The following is a 14,948-nucleotide window of genomic DNA, read 5'->3' as shown; positions in this document are numbered from 1 at the left end:
GAATGCATAAGATGTATGGCAACATGACTTTACCTTTATTTCATGTCTTTATTTCAAAAGAAGACATACATATGATTTGCATTGTTTTTAAGCATGTACATTAGTTCTGCAAACATTGCATAAAAACTTAAAATCTGTGTAGTGAAATTTCTTCAAAGTGCCTTTCAGGTACATTTTTGGTTTTGGGGGTGTTAGAGAATCCAAATCCTATGGGCATAAAAACACAAACAAACTGGACTAAAATGAAGAATAAAATTCATCATATTGAGCACAACTCCACGTCTGAATTGTACTTGAAGCCCTGAAATGTTAACGCCTCATTATGAGGTCATATGAAAAGTCATTTTGCCTCCAACAAAAAGTAGCAACAATAAAAATGTCCAATAAATCAGACATATGTCTCTCTGAGGTCTTCCTGATTGCACCAAACTTGTATTGATCCTTCATACCCAGATTCAGATGTGGTCCTCAGTCTCAACTCTGAGGAGGATCCACTCATACTATCACAACATGTGTCTGTACAGTCTGTGTTGTGGATATCAAACTGTTCATTCCCAGAAGACAAATCCAATGTTTCTTCACTTGAAGATCTTGAGTGGCTACACGATTGCTTTGACAGACATCTGGCATCCTGAACACTCAACGATTTACAGCTCGAGAGAGCGACAAGGGAATTGTCCTGAACAGCCTGCTGATAACTTGGAGGTTCGCTTGGTATCCTGCTGTCCACCTGCTGGAAAACCTCCTTGCTAGACAAGCGTCTCGGCTCCAGAGGAGGATTCAGTACCTCAGGAAGGGTCTGGCTCTGGCGTAGGGTTCTCTCGATGGCCCGTTTGGTGGAGCCGCTTCGCCCAAAGACAGTCCTGCTTCTGATGTGTGCGCTTTTCATGGACTGCGAGCGTCTTTTGGGGGTCTCTGAGCGATTTGGTACAGGTGTCGATTGGCGAGTGGGGAAGGAATGTTTGCGTTGAAGGGCCTTTCTCTGAGTGCATAAAGGCACAATAGGTGGACTGTTGTGGATAGAGCTCTCTGAAGCGCTGGAGAAACAACTCTCAAGTGAACTTGAAGAACAAAACGCGCAGTCTTTAGAGGTTGTCCTGGCCCCATAGCTGTTCCCCAAGCTGTTGCCTGCTCTAACCAGAATACAGTCATCAGAGATCTGCTTTGTTAAGAGTTTCTCATAAAAGTCCATTTCTGTCTGGCTCCTGGAGAGGGAAAGGTGCTGCTGAACTCCCTGTCTTATGTTGATTACTGGTTCTGAACGTCTGCGAGTCAGCTGTTTTGTCCAAAGTTCCTCTGTGCTGGAATGTTCCTGGGATTTCTCTTCAGCGCCGGACTTGATAGAGTCCATGTCAGAACTACTTCCCTTGTAGCCGTCTGCATCAGGGTCATTGCTGTCGTATGCAGAATCAAGATGATTCGAAGAAAAAGAGTCTGAAGGAGAAATCAAGACACTCATTAATTATCAAATCATTAATATCAAGCATTTTGCTTACATTTGCTTTGCTAAATCTATGCTATTATATGTAAAGAGTGCCTATGCATTGGAGAAACCTGGACAGATAGGAACTGGTAAGATGTTTTGAGGGGTCTAGAAATAGCCTGCTGAGTGGGAATTGGACAACCAATTGGATTTCTGAAGGTACAACTGGACCCGCCTCTCTCAAATACTCATTGGTCAATGGATGTCTGCATCAGAGTTCTATACTCTTTACTTTTACTCTGTCAACAATAATTATCTAATTTGTGTGTTTTCTTTCTTCTAAGGAATTTTAAGGAACATCTGAAACAGTTGATACTTTATCCACATTGAAATTAATTGGCGATCTAAACTCCAGTTCATAGGCATCCTAAAAAACGAAATTTAAAAAAGAATTTACCTTGGTTATCACTGAATTCATCTTCATCAGAGTCTCCATAGAGCGCCAGTGCATCCTCACCAAATATTTGAGGGCAGTTGTCAATGAGAAACTCAGTCAATTTCGTCACCTGCAAATACATTCCCAGAGAGACATGAGAAATAAACAAAGGGCACTTCAACAACAAAAAGGATCACATGGTTTATGAAATCCCATAAAAATAGGTCAAAATAAATCTGCATATGAAACTAGTTTGATCTTTTCTTCCTCTGTTGAGTTTCAGTTTTACTCAGTCTGCTGTTTTCTGGCTCTTGGCCACATCATGTGAGGAGTCTTTAAGGTCAAGACTTTCAAAAGTCACTTCACACTCACCTCTTCTATTTTTTCCAAGATGTCAGTCTGGAGCAAGTTGGGGGAAACACATGTAGCCAGATTGATGGAAACCATCTTGTTTGTATCTGCATTCTGACTTATGTGGTAGAGCAGAACCATCAAGTGCTTCAACAGCTGAATATTTGGCTCAGGAAGTGTGTTGATTACCCTGAAGAAAAACAAAGGAATCTTGGTCACAATTACAGTTCATTACACTAAACACTTTCTATTCAACCCAAATGCCTCATTAGATAACTTACATTTTAATTTCAGCACGCTTCTGATCTTCACCTTCCTTTTCCATTGCAATCATCCAGGATTTGTACTTCTCCTCCATTAGCAAACCGTCAGGTAGTTGTCTAAGAAAATCCTGCAAATCAAAATGCACATAAATGACAGACATTAGTGATCAAATATGCATATTTTAGACCTAATAACTGTTAATGAGTCAAATCAAATCATACTGCACAAGCTTGTCCCTTACCTTGACAAGAACAGCAAGCAATATGACCGATTGCTCTTTCAGATCCACATCTATCCCATCGTTTAGCTGCGCCTTGATCTCTCTGAGAGCCCTGGCGTTCCCGGCCTTCCTGAACACCCCCTCAGTGTACAGACCCTTTCTCAGCAGCAATCTAAGTATATGCTGCAAACGAAATTAAGACGTTTGAATTATTAAAACCACATTCATATGACACCAAATTTGTTTAGGATTTTGCATTGAAGTTCTATTGTATCACAAAATGACAATCCTTACCATAATTGCTTTGGGAGGACACCCATCTTTTTGACAGATATCAGACAAGGGTCGCCCAAACAGTGTGATTTTGGGATGTTCCATGTTCTTTTTCTGTACACGTCGCAAGATGCTCTTCCAGCGCCTTTGGTTGATGTTTCCTGTTAAATATAAATAAAGACACAATAAAAATCACTATATATTACAGTAAACTGCACTTACTCCTGGTTGTTTTTTTCTTTTCGACATCAAAAAGTCCAAAACAACATATTAAAGAGCAATGACATTTAAAATAAGAGAAGTGAGACTTTTAGCTTACCAGTGTGGGAGATGCTGGTCAGATTGGCTTTAGTCTGCTGACTAAGGGAGATTCCTGTATTCACTGGAACCTAATAAAAATGAAAGCAATTATTGAGATGAAGCAATGGACTACACTGGTATATCTATTAAAAAACAGAACTAAACTTAGTAAATGGGGGATTCTGGACTGGTGCAACAAGAGCTTAATAGAGCAAGCTTTGTAAATATCACGACTAAAACATGTGTAGGTGAAATTTATTGACATTTAAAAGGTCAGGACTTTGTAGCATCCCATTGTAGGCTTTGTTCTCAACACTCAGACTTAAAAGATGCCATAATTGCACTAATCTATCAATCAGAAGGTGATTGCATAAGATCTTGGGATCAATATACTTACAGCTGTGGCTGGCATGCTGATTACGTCCATGCTGCTTTGGGTCAATGACTTAGTCTGAAACAGAAAGAACAAAAGATGTGTTTATCCTGTCAATGAGATGTAGGGAAGTCCATTCAAATACGTACTAATCAGTTTCCATGATGACATTAAGGGACAATAGGTGTGTGAAACTGATGGGTGAAAGTGATAACTTACCACGCCGTGACCACTCAGCACCTTCATAGGTTTGCTGTGATGTGATGACCAATAGATGCAGTCCTCTAGGTAAGATTACCTGAAAATGGTTTCATTTGTTATTATAGCACTGGAGCAACTTAATACAGAATGCAATCAAACTTTGCAAATCAACACCTGGATTTCATGGCACAAATAATGCATTAAAATAAAAATTAAATAATAAAATCAAATAAATTTTAGTCTTCTAATACATGACAATTTTTAGCAAAATATTAAGTTGTAATATTAATTACAGTAAAAAACAATGTGGGTATTATGTGTAACTTAATTCGCTAATAGCTTTAAAACATGGAAAAAAATAAGCAATAATACATCACTATAATATAAAATATTTGTAAATAAATATGTTACTCACCACTCTAAAACATTCAGTCCGGAGGCCAAACAATGTGGGTGGCTGGAGAAAACAAGTCTACATTGACTCAGGAGCAGAACAGACTCTACCAAGAGACTCAGACAGACTGAAGTGAAACAGCACACAGCTCTGTACAAAATGAAAGTGGGCGGGCAGAGGGGAAATTCTGATGTGTAATGGAGACAGGAAGCAGCATCACGGGCTCCCACCATCAACACCTTTTTAGCTACAAAAGGCAAGTTGTTGTGGCAGAAGGTGGAAAGTGTGATATACGTCACTCATGTGAGCAGGAACGTAACAGGTAGCACGCGGATAATAGAGAATATGGCAATAAGAGGAAGTTAATGTCAAATTAAATAGCAAGCAGACTCATCTTTGTTACATCTTTCTGTATTAAAATACAACATTGAGGTAAAGTCATAAACAACTGAGATTATTATCTATAGGCAGCAATCATTAACATTTACATTTCACTTGTTATATAAAATGCATGACAGTTATTCAAATAATTTGAATTCTTTCTAGAGTTCTTTCTTCTGAAGGTTTTCTGGTAAATGGGAATAGAATTAATCTTGGCCAGTGTTTACAGTAAAAGCACTTCAATAATGATTCACTATTTTGCTGTAAATGCTAATGATACCCCGGGAATTTTTAGAGTAACAAAAACCATCATTTTGAGACTCCGAATCTGACAGTGTTTGCCAACTGACTCACTATCGTTCATGAAACCGGCCAGCCCCCATGTTTTTACATGAGATATATAATAGGTGAATTCATCATGAAAATAAAAGAGCTGCATTTGACCAAATGGTTTTCAGCATACCCACCTACCGCTTACAGTCTCCATGGAAATCAGGTCACTGGCTTCTCATCAGGCGCTCTTTGATGTTTTGGAAAAGTCAAACATGTAGAGGAGTTTAAAACTCAGTATCTCAAGTTTAAACAGTTATTCTGTCTTTACTGGGCAGAACTAGGCGTCTTGTTCCAGTGAATACTTCTCATTAGGTGTGATTTTGAAAGTTTTTCCTATAGGTAGACTACAGTACATACTTAATAGTTTATAATTAAAGTTTGGGGTTAGGTTTTTTTTGTTGTTAAGAAATATGTACTTATATTCATCAGGGATGCATTAAATTAATCAAAAGTGACAGTAAAGCCATTTATATTACAAGAGAATTGCGTTTCAAATAAATGCTGTTTTGTTTATTCAGACAATAATCCGGAAAAAAAATGTAAAAATTAAGTAAAAATATTATTTTGTTTCCACAAAAATATTAAGAAACATAATTGTTTTTAACATTAATAATAAGAAGAAGAAATGAGCACTAAATCAGCATACTATAATGATTTCTGAAGGGCCATGTGACACTGAAGACTGGAGTAAGCTGAAAATTCAGCTTCCCATCACAGGAATAAATTACATTTGAAAATATATTAGAATAAAAAAACATTTAAAATTGTAGTAATATTGCTGTTTTACTGTATTTTTGAAACTTTTAAACAGTTGTATAGATATTTCAAACAAGTATTTGTGCATTTGGAATTTATCTAAGATCTTTATAGTTACTGAGTTTGTGCGAACTATCCTGGGTCTACATGTTGAACAGCCATGTTCTATTTGCCTGAACCACATTAAACTTTATTTAGACCAGCTGACACCTGTTTGTGTGTTTCCTCGGAAATTCATAAACACATTCCATTTAGATTTCTTAGATGACATTAATATGATATAAAAACAAGTCAAAGTAACAAACATCTCTCACATTTCTGGTCATCCAGGGCATTTCTTAAAGATTAGACACAAACACTATAACTATGACTGAGACGGCGTTTGAGTAAAAATGTTGTTGTGGAATGATATTTTAATGCTTAATTTGTAATATGAAACCTCTCACCACAGGCAATTTCAATTTCTATATGAAGTGTGAATCACCAAACTTTCCCCTCGTGTACAGTGAAAGAAACCAAGAGATTTAATGCGTGTTTACAATTACAGATACTTATTACACAGCTTATACATTTAAAATGATTATTTACCATCATTTATACATACATGTAAAACTGCCAAACAACCTAGCCTATTTCTTTTTTAAAAATCACACCTGTAGGTGGCCTAATTTGAATGACATTCAAAGCAGCCCACCAGGGAAAAACCCACGTGGGACAGTATGCATCATGATGTTTTCTATGATTGTAGGCTGAAAGACCACCAGACAACCTCAAATTTACACATGCCCACTTATAACATCAAAGGTCACAAACAACTATGATTCAGACTTTGGACTTCTGGATAGCTTTATTATAAGACAATTATCATTAAAATTCGTCCTTCATGGTGAAATTCGGTTGGTCTTCAGGTTTGAAGTCTATATTGGGGCTGCCGTCCTCATTGAGAACACGTCTGCTGGTGTATCCCACGATGGGGTACTTTGCTTTGTATGTGCCTTTGAATATCTGCTCAAGAGACTGTAGTTGACTCTCAGTGAGGCCCGTCTAACCAATAGCAACGAAAGAGACAATGTAAGTTAGTGCTAAAAAGTCTGGTGGAATCCAATAAGAAACTGAAACGACTGTTTGTTTTCTGTGGCACAGTTGTGAATTTGTTCAAATCCCCAACTTACAGTGTCATATGTGAGATCTGCTGGCTCAAGGGACATTTTGCCCACAGCTCTGGTTGAGTCTTTGCCCACAAGGGCATTATAAGGCGCTCCCTTTCCATAAAACTCTGGAAATAAAAGAAATACAACAGGGTTTCAACAGACTTTGAACAAGGAACTCCTAAGCCATTCTTAATTACATAAATCTATACAGACTGTCATCACAAATAACAATTTCTAGCCAATGAAATAGATTTGAACTCTCCATAATCGCACAATTTCACTAGAGCTAGGCTATAGAAATTCCCATAACTCCTGAAACTATACTAGTAAATAGCATAACTTTTCCAGCCCTGGAAATCCCAGTTTTTTCCACAGTTGGAAAGTGCATCCATTAAATGCAAATAGGCATGTGGTTTCCAATACTGCTTAGTGCTTATAGGCTATAGGAGCAAAATGGGGAACAAAGCACACTGATCTCTCAAACTGACGGATGTAGTTCCTCAAACAAGTTAACAACTTCCACCAGCACAGAAAAGATTGGAGAACCTTATGTTGTATAAAATATCTAACCTTTTCCAGTTGTGACATCAAACACTACACCTTTAATGGCCATGTAAATTGGTTGCCCGTCCTGTGGGAGGGGGAATATTAAAGATCTTTAGTAAATGCATTTAGCATTTAATCATTAAAACGTCGTGAGAAATATCGCATGCAACTTGTTTTTGTGACACAGCACACATAGCCTACCTCGGTCCCATCGTATCTTTGCAACTCCTCCTCGGTGAACAGACGCACCGGTTTCTGTGCGTTTTTTATTTTACTCTCATTTGAGGAAGAAATACTTAGTAAGGCGTATAATACAACACTACGGGCATAAAACATTGTGGACGGTGGTGTTGAGGTTTATATGTTGTAAGAACCGCGTCAGTTTCCTTGCTGTCATGGGAGTGTTGTTTCCATTCAGTGTTTAAGATGCTGATCTCGGGTCAGTTTCACAGTCTGAGGTGGAAATGCTCCATTTGTTACGGAACAGAATCTGTACTTGGTGCTTTAGGACATAATTATTTAACATTTGCATGTATCGTTATTTAGGGTGCGAGATATACTGGACTTGTGCTATTTACACTTAATATGAAAAACACTTCTGCTTCGGGAATTTTCTAAACTTCCAGCCGCGAGTTTCTGTTTCTCCATTCACGTGAGATGGACCGGAAGTGACGGCGACGACTGAAACTCCTCCTCGAGCACGTTCCTCGAACTTTAAAAGAGTGAAGTCCCACAGTTTCATAGGTATTATCCACAAAGTTTAATTTAGAACAATAATAAATCTTTTTATTATTATTTGATGTTTTTTTAAGTCCATATGCATCAGAAAAAAACGATTTTAAACCACAAAGTATTATATATGTTTTAATGCAGATATTACATATATTTTTGACATTTATTTCTACTGTCAGGATATAATTGTAGCCTATATTCACTATATTTATGTATTCCTTTGTACAAATACTCATGCAATTACAAATAAAAACTGCTTCAGTGACAATTTTAGATAATTTTGAACCTAAATGGTTAGCTGGCACAGATCTGAACAGTGGTATACATTTAAAAACTAAATGTTATGGAATAACTCTCAAAAAAGTGTGCTTAATTTTTTAATTAAAAAAAAGGTGTTCGGTAGAGACATTCCTTAAAGTTACATACTTTACTTTTCAGACATTTGAATACACCTCAAAAGATGAGACCTATCTACTTACACTGTAGCTATGAGAGAGGAGGACACAGGAATATATATATATATATATATATATATATATATATATATATATATATATATATATATATATATATAGTGCCCTCCAAAAGTATTGGAACAGTAAAGACAAAATTGCTCTGTTGGCTGTGGAGTCAAGACATGTACAAATATGATTAAAAGATGAATATGAGGCAAAACTACAGAATGTCACATTTTATTATTGGGTGATTCAACACATAGATATTTTACCAGCTAAGAAGTTCAGCACTTTTAGAGTTTCATCCCTCTATCTGATGTGAGCATAAGTATTGGAACAGTTGCCTCACAGGTCTTTCTAAGTGATCAGATGTGTCCTGTTGCATTAATTCTTCAGATATTAAAAGCAGGGAATGTGTCGTATCAGTTATATCCATTACTTCTGTATTCTGAATCCTGCATTCGAGGATGATACACGCAAACCAGGATGAAGATGAGGGAGCTGACTTTGAGAGAAAAGAAAGCAATTTGGATGCTAAAAGAAAAGAGGAAGTCAGTTAGAGCTCTAGCAAAAACAAAGGGCATGGAGAAATCAAGAGTTTGGAAACCACCAGCGACACCAGCAACCAACAACGACCTGATCGGCTGAGAAAACAACAGTAGTTGATGACAGACAAATCATAAAAGCTGTGAAAATTAACCCTAAAAGACGTGTCTGTAAAATCACCAACAACTTCCAGAAAGCTGGGGTGATGCTCTGACAATCTACTGTCCTCAGGAGACTTTGACACAGAATTACAGATGCTACACAACAAGATGCAAACCTCTGACCAGGTGTCATGGCATGGGCATGCATGACTGCCTCTGGAACAGGCCCTCTCAACTTTACTGATGACTTAATGTATGATGACAGTAGCAGAATGAATTTGGAAGGGTACAAAACCATCTTGCCTACCAATATTCAAGAAAATGCAGCCAGATTCATTGGGAAGTGCTTCATAGTGCATCAGGACAATGACCCAAAACACCCTGCCAGTTCAGTCAAGGAGTTTATAAGGGCAAAGAAATGGAAAGTCTTAGATTGCCCAAGTCAATCTCCAGATTTAAATCTGATTGAACATGAATTTCACCAGCTGAAGAGGAGAGTAAAGGCAGAAAATCCCCAAAACAAGCAACAATTGGAATTGGCTGCATTAAAGTCTGGGAAAAGTATTTCAAAGAATGAGACCAAGAGTCTGGTGATGTCTATGGGTCACAGACTCACTGCTGTGATTGTGCGCAAGGGATCTGCAACTAAATAATAGCTTTTCATCTTTTATATCTGCCTTATGTTCAACTGTCCCAATACTTATGCTCACATCAATGAGTGGGATGAACTCTAAAAGTGCTGCTCTTTTTATTTGGTAAAACATATATGTGTTGAAATGGCTAATAATAAAACGTGACATTCTGTAGTTGTGTCTCATATTCATCTTTTAATCATATTTGCAAATGTCTTGACTCCACAGCCAACAGAGCAATTTTGTCTTTACTGTTCCAATACTTATGGAGGGCACTTTAAAAGGGCATTTTAAAATAATCAAAAAATACTTTTAAAAACAGCAATGGAAAACAAATCTCAATATCATTTTCATAAGTTGAAATTTAGGGGTTAGGGTTTGAGACAGACACCCAATTGTATATATATATATATATATATATATATATATAGCTTACTAATATTTTAAAGATTATTGTGAGTTTCAATAGATAATAGAAATATCTTAATAAACATAAGATTTGAATACATAAACGCTTTTTAAATGTATTTTTCGGTTGTGGGACAGCAGTTTGCACCAACTCTGTAGAATGGCCCAATATATATGAATCATTCATCAAAAAGATTAATTCAGATTCGTTCAGTAACTTTTCTGCAGGTTAGACAGGGCATACATTTTTTCATCTATTTAGTCAACTAGGCATGAATTTTATCCCGTTACAAAAGCTTTTTATTATTATCCTTATGTCACATTAATTGTTTGTGATGAACAAAAGTTATTTTTACACATTCATAACTGCTTTCTCTCCTTGTGTAACAGACTGACTCACATGACGAACTACATAGATGCAAAGAACTTGTTTTTCTTTCTTTATACAAGAAACTACTGTCCTCTCATTACAGAAGATGGAGACAAATTGTTATTATAATGTACGGCAGTGTGCTTTTAATCATAAGAGAAAACATTTATGGAAACCAAGTGTGATAGGGATTTGCAAAACAGAACCTATGGAAGATTTTGAGAAAAGTAAACATATAAGAGAAAGATGAAGGATAGTATCCCAAGCCCTTCCCAAACTAACAGCTGTGATGTCACGCTTGGCATGTTTTTTGGCCATTGGCTGTGCCTCACTCCAGCTCCTCGAGAGGATCCCTAAAAAATGATCCTGGATCCTATAAGTTGATGGCAAAGCAGTCAAATATTCAGAGGCAAAGCAGAATGCTGAGGAGAGATGCATCTCGATCTTATCAGGAGGTTATGAAACTTGTGTGTGATCCTGCAGGACTCATTCATCTGCTTGTGCTCGCGATCACAGTAACGCAGGAAGTGCACAACAACTGCAGTCATGTGATATTGCAGCTCACCGCTGCTTTTTATTGCAGCTGCTCGTATAGACAGATATGAGGCGCGAAATACTGTCATGCATCAACTGTGTGTATGTGTTTTATTACAATGTCACTTGTTGCACTGTAGTTCAATGGTGAGGACTGTGCTGGGCCACTTGAGTCTCACCAGAACAATGATGTTTCTGAAATGGAGCAAGATCAAGTCAGCTGTGACCCTTCACTAGGTCTGAACTTATTTCCTACAAAATATGACAGTAATTGTTTATATAGATCTAGATTTTGTAGATTTATGTATGTAGACACTAGACAGAAATCCTGACATTTTTAGGTGATTATTTATTTATTTTTATAATGCATGTATTTATTTATTTGAAATATATATTTTAGTTTATTTGTATGTTTAATGTATTTATAATGCATTATTGATGTCATTAACTTCAGGAGTTGTTTTGCCAAAGTTTGATTGCATGATACTATGATGCATGAACATGATTAATATATATTATATAGCATATGAAACATACGTTTTGTATTAAGTTGCTGAAATAAAAGAAACTGCCAGAACAATAATTACAAAATAAACCTCTTTCACCTTAAAAACTGCATCTGTTTTTTCCCCTCTTTTATGATGCTATAGTTTAGTTGGTGCAATTGTGTTTGATTTATTTGTATATTAATAATATTTAATTTTTGAATTTAAATTGACCTTTTGGGACAATACAGTGCATTATAAATAAATAAATGCAAACAATACAATATACTGTACTGTCTCAGAAAGAAAAATGGATATTTTCTGAGACAAATGTCCAATTCTGCGACAGTACAGTGTGTATTTATTTGTTTGCATTTTATTTTTATTTATTGTGTCTTTTAATAAAGGCATTGCTCTAAAATGAAGTTCCATTATATATTGCAGATGAGGATGTTGTGGACAACAATCTAATGTCCATTGGTTTCAACAAAGCTTGTGTGAAGAATGTTTTCACAGTCATCCTCATCCTCATTTACTTGCTGCTCACTACGGTGGCTGTGTTCTTGGCCTACCAAACCATTTCAGACTTCACGGAGAAGCTCAACCATCCAGTGATGTCTGTTTCATACAAAGAGGTTGAGGAGTTTTCTGCACCAGGTGAGCTATAATACACAGTCATTCATGGTATCTCTCAGTATCTGTATTTACAGTATCTTTCATCATTCTTTTTACAAACAGGAATTGCTTTGTATCCTGGGAAGGCGCAGTTATTAAGTTGCATGCACCACTATCACGACAACATTCCACCTCTTGTTGCATTGGACAGACCAGAGGAAAGAAACTGTATAAAAGAGGAGGTTATGGCCATATTCAAACCAGACGCAAGTATGTTTTAGATCTTCCTCAAACTTATTTTGAAGAAATGGTGCTATTAATAATCTTTGACGTAACATGTCTGTGGCAGAAGCGAGTCATAGTGGTTAGAGGACCAACTGACGTGAGGAACCGAGATTTAGCGACATGCTTGAAAGGTAGCGCTATATTGAAATATATAGCATGAATCAGATTTGTCGTACTGTTTGTATAAACTTGCTTCCTCTTGCCAGCTCAGATAAAGCTGCTTTAATGATGGACTGTGAAAGGAATTACTCAGTGTGGACCTTCTCTGGAGGCTTTCGGACATGGTCAAAATGTCTTTGGTCAAGACGTCAGGCAGAGGAAATGAATCAGTCGAATTTAGACAGGAGGTAATATATTATTTGCCAATCTTTGTCAACTTCAGCAGAATAGTCAGGATCATAACTACCATAAAAATGAAGACCATCCTATTTAGGTTTTTCAGTAGCTGATTCTTAAAATATTATATTTGATCCACAAATACTGAATTTTTGATTAATCATCCATATTTGTTTCAGTCCAATGTGGTGAAGTATATCGACAAGAGGCCTCCACAGGAGCAAGCCAATGAGCTTTTCTTTGTTGTCTTCCAATGGCGAGATCCATTTATACAGCAAGTCAAAGATGTAAGTGTGTATATTATTAAATATTAAACTATTATTTACCAAATTGTCTGAACGTTTAGCTGGAATGCTTTATAGAGAGTCTAATTAAGTGTGCCTTATGTTTTTGAACAGATAGTCACAGCAAACCCGTGGAACAGCCATATTGTGTGGCGTCTTCATGGCTCTTTTTAAAGCCGCAGACTTCGCTAAACTCAGCATTAAGTGGATGATCAAAATTCCTAAAAGATACTTAAGGGCAAAAATGAGAGAACTGAACCAAATAAGCTAAATCTTTTCCAAAAAAAACCCTCAAGTGTTAAACACTACAGCATTTTGAATTATGAACATCAAACACTTTCAGAGCAAAGAGTCTTTTACACTTTCATGAGAATTGTGCTGATGTTGTATTGTGCATTTTGTTTTAACTGGACAATAGATTTTAATATGATATTGTAAAGTAAGTGCTCATAGTGAAGAGTGAATGCAGTACAAGGGCAAAGTGTATGGTTTTGACACTCAAATATGAACTATTCACACCTGTTCTCTGTGAGATTAAGCTAGTTAAAATGATGACTAAGAAGGGAATTCGCTGAAACAAAAAAGGCTTTTAATGACAGGGACCTTTGTTTAAGTTGCAGTGACATAGAAATTCTCTAAAGATGGAGATCTTGTCTTACTGCTGTTTTCTTTTTTGCTATCAATGTGAATGAGAAGTTTTATCGATATGAGACTTGTATAAACCTATACCAGTCGTATTATATTATTTCATTGATCTAAAAACATTCTGAATTATTTAACCATGCTTACAAAAAAGTTGAACTTGTAGGCCTATTTGTATGTCTTCTGTTAAGCACCATTATGGTGCTTTCTAATGATGAAATTACTTTTTGTTTCCATGTGATGTGAATATTTGACCCTGGAGCACACAACCAGTCTTAAGTCGCTGGGGTATATTTGTAGCAATAGCCAAAAATACATTGTATGGGTCAAAATTATCCATTTTTCTTTTATGCCAAAAATCATATATTAAGTAAAGATCATGCTCCATGAAGATATTTTCTAAATTTCCTACTGTAAATATATCGAAACTTAATTTTTGATTAGTAATATGCATTGCTAAGAACTTAATTTGTACAACTTTAAAGGCAATTTTCTCAATATTTAGATTTTTTTGCACCCTCAGATTCCAGATTTTCAAATAGTTGTATCTCGGTCAAATATTGTCCGATCCTAACAAACCATACATCAATGGAAATCTCAATTTTGTAAAACTGACCCTTACGACTGGTTTTGTGGACCAGGGTCACATATATCTGTAAGTCCCCCCCCTCAAGGACTAAACAAATGTTATGTTGTTTAAACTATTGTTCTTAGTATATTTTAAGATATGTGGGGAAATGCATCATTGCAAATTTTACTGACACACGTTTTATATTTTTTAAACCAAGTTACTTGAATTGTCTTCCAGTGAATGCAACTGAATCAGTTTATGAGGGATTAGAAAATTATGGGTTAGACGGTTTTAAATTCAAGTTATGTCATAATTATTTTGTGGAACTATGTAATAATCCAACAAGAATATGCATTTATTTTTCAATAACTGTTTTTGCCCTTTAAGTATAATCAATACCAATTAATACCAAAGAGAAGAACATATTTTTTTCTACTCAAGTTTTGCTGTTACAGATGGTTTTTGTTTTTCGTGACAACTCTTTATTAAAAAACCTCTACAAGTATTATGATGTATTACTGTATTGAATATTACATGAGCACATTTTATT

General features: G+C 36.2%; 2 protein-coding genes and 1 pseudogene across 3 annotated transcripts; 1 reads left to right on the top strand and 2 right to left on the bottom strand.

Moving 5' to 3' along the window:
* Window positions 1-13: 13 nt before the first annotated feature.
* Window positions 14-4,402, bottom strand: LOC306850243 (uncharacterized protein). Its single transcript, XM_079385760.1, has 10 exons — window positions 4,257-4,402; window positions 3,860-3,938; window positions 3,665-3,718; window positions 3,287-3,356; window positions 2,989-3,128; window positions 2,716-2,877; window positions 2,492-2,601; window positions 2,232-2,400; window positions 1,881-1,989; window positions 14-1,434 (listed from the first exon to the last, which is right to left on the bottom strand). The coding sequence occupies exons 2-10, from the start codon at window positions 3,884-3,886 to the stop codon at window positions 389-391; spliced, it is 1,887 nt and encodes a 628-aa protein (XP_079241886.1). The 5' UTR covers window positions 3,887-3,938; window positions 4,257-4,402; the 3' UTR covers window positions 14-388.
* A 1,294-nt stretch (window positions 4,403-5,696) lies between these two features.
* On the bottom strand, window positions 5,697-8,054 carry LOC306850314 (neudesin-like). Its single transcript, XM_079385882.1, has 4 exons — window positions 7,604-8,054; window positions 7,427-7,487; window positions 6,878-6,981; window positions 5,697-6,749 (listed from the first exon to the last, which is right to left on the bottom strand). Exons 1-4 carry the CDS (start codon window positions 7,736-7,738, stop codon window positions 6,573-6,575), a joined length of 477 nt encoding a protein of 158 aa, XP_079242008.1. The 5' UTR covers window positions 7,739-8,054; the 3' UTR covers window positions 5,697-6,572.
* A 3,011-nt stretch (window positions 8,055-11,065) lies between these two features.
* Window positions 11,066-13,456, top strand: LOC306850042 (proton-activated chloride channel-like; annotated as a pseudogene). The gene is made up of 7 exons: window positions 11,066-11,161; window positions 11,321-11,417; window positions 12,110-12,322; window positions 12,404-12,550; window positions 12,777-12,912; window positions 13,081-13,188; window positions 13,300-13,456. The product of its transcript is annotated as a proton-activated chloride channel-like (transcript).
* Window positions 13,457-14,948: the final 1,492 nt, after the last annotated feature.

The sequence above is a fragment of the Barbus barbus genome (genome assembly GCF_936440315.1).
Source record: "Barbus barbus genome assembly, chromosome: 30".
Lineage (NCBI taxonomy): Eukaryota > Metazoa > Chordata > Actinopteri > Cypriniformes > Cyprinidae > Barbus > Barbus barbus.
The sequence above is the reverse complement of the archived record's forward strand: the minus strand, read 5'-3'. Positions and strand labels throughout refer to the sequence as shown.

Excerpts from the sequence above, each read along its gene's own strand:
- LOC306850243 (XM_079385760.1), bottom strand. The coding sequence starts at position 3,886 with ATGAAGGTGCTGAGTGGTCACGGCGTG. Across the intron at positions 3,357-3,664 it reads TCAGCATGCCAGCCACAGCT|GTTCCAGTGAATACAGGAAT; the intron begins GTAAGTATATTG and ends CATTTTTATTAG. Across the intron at positions 2,878-2,988 it reads GTCCTCCCAAAGCAATTATG|CATATACTTAGATTGCTGCT; the intron begins GTAAGGATTGTC and ends TTTCGTTTGCAG.
- LOC306850314 (XM_079385882.1), bottom strand. The coding sequence starts at position 7,738 with ATGTTTTATGCCCGTAGTGTTGTATTATACGCCTTACTAAGTATTTCT. Across the intron at positions 6,982-7,426 it reads TGATGTCACAACTGGAAAAG|AGTTTTATGGAAAGGGAGCG; the intron begins GTTAGATATTTT and ends TTTTATTTCCAG. Across the intron at positions 6,750-6,877 it reads CAGATCTCACATATGACACT|ACGGGCCTCACTGAGAGTCA; the intron begins GTAAGTTGGGGA and ends GCTATTGGTTAG.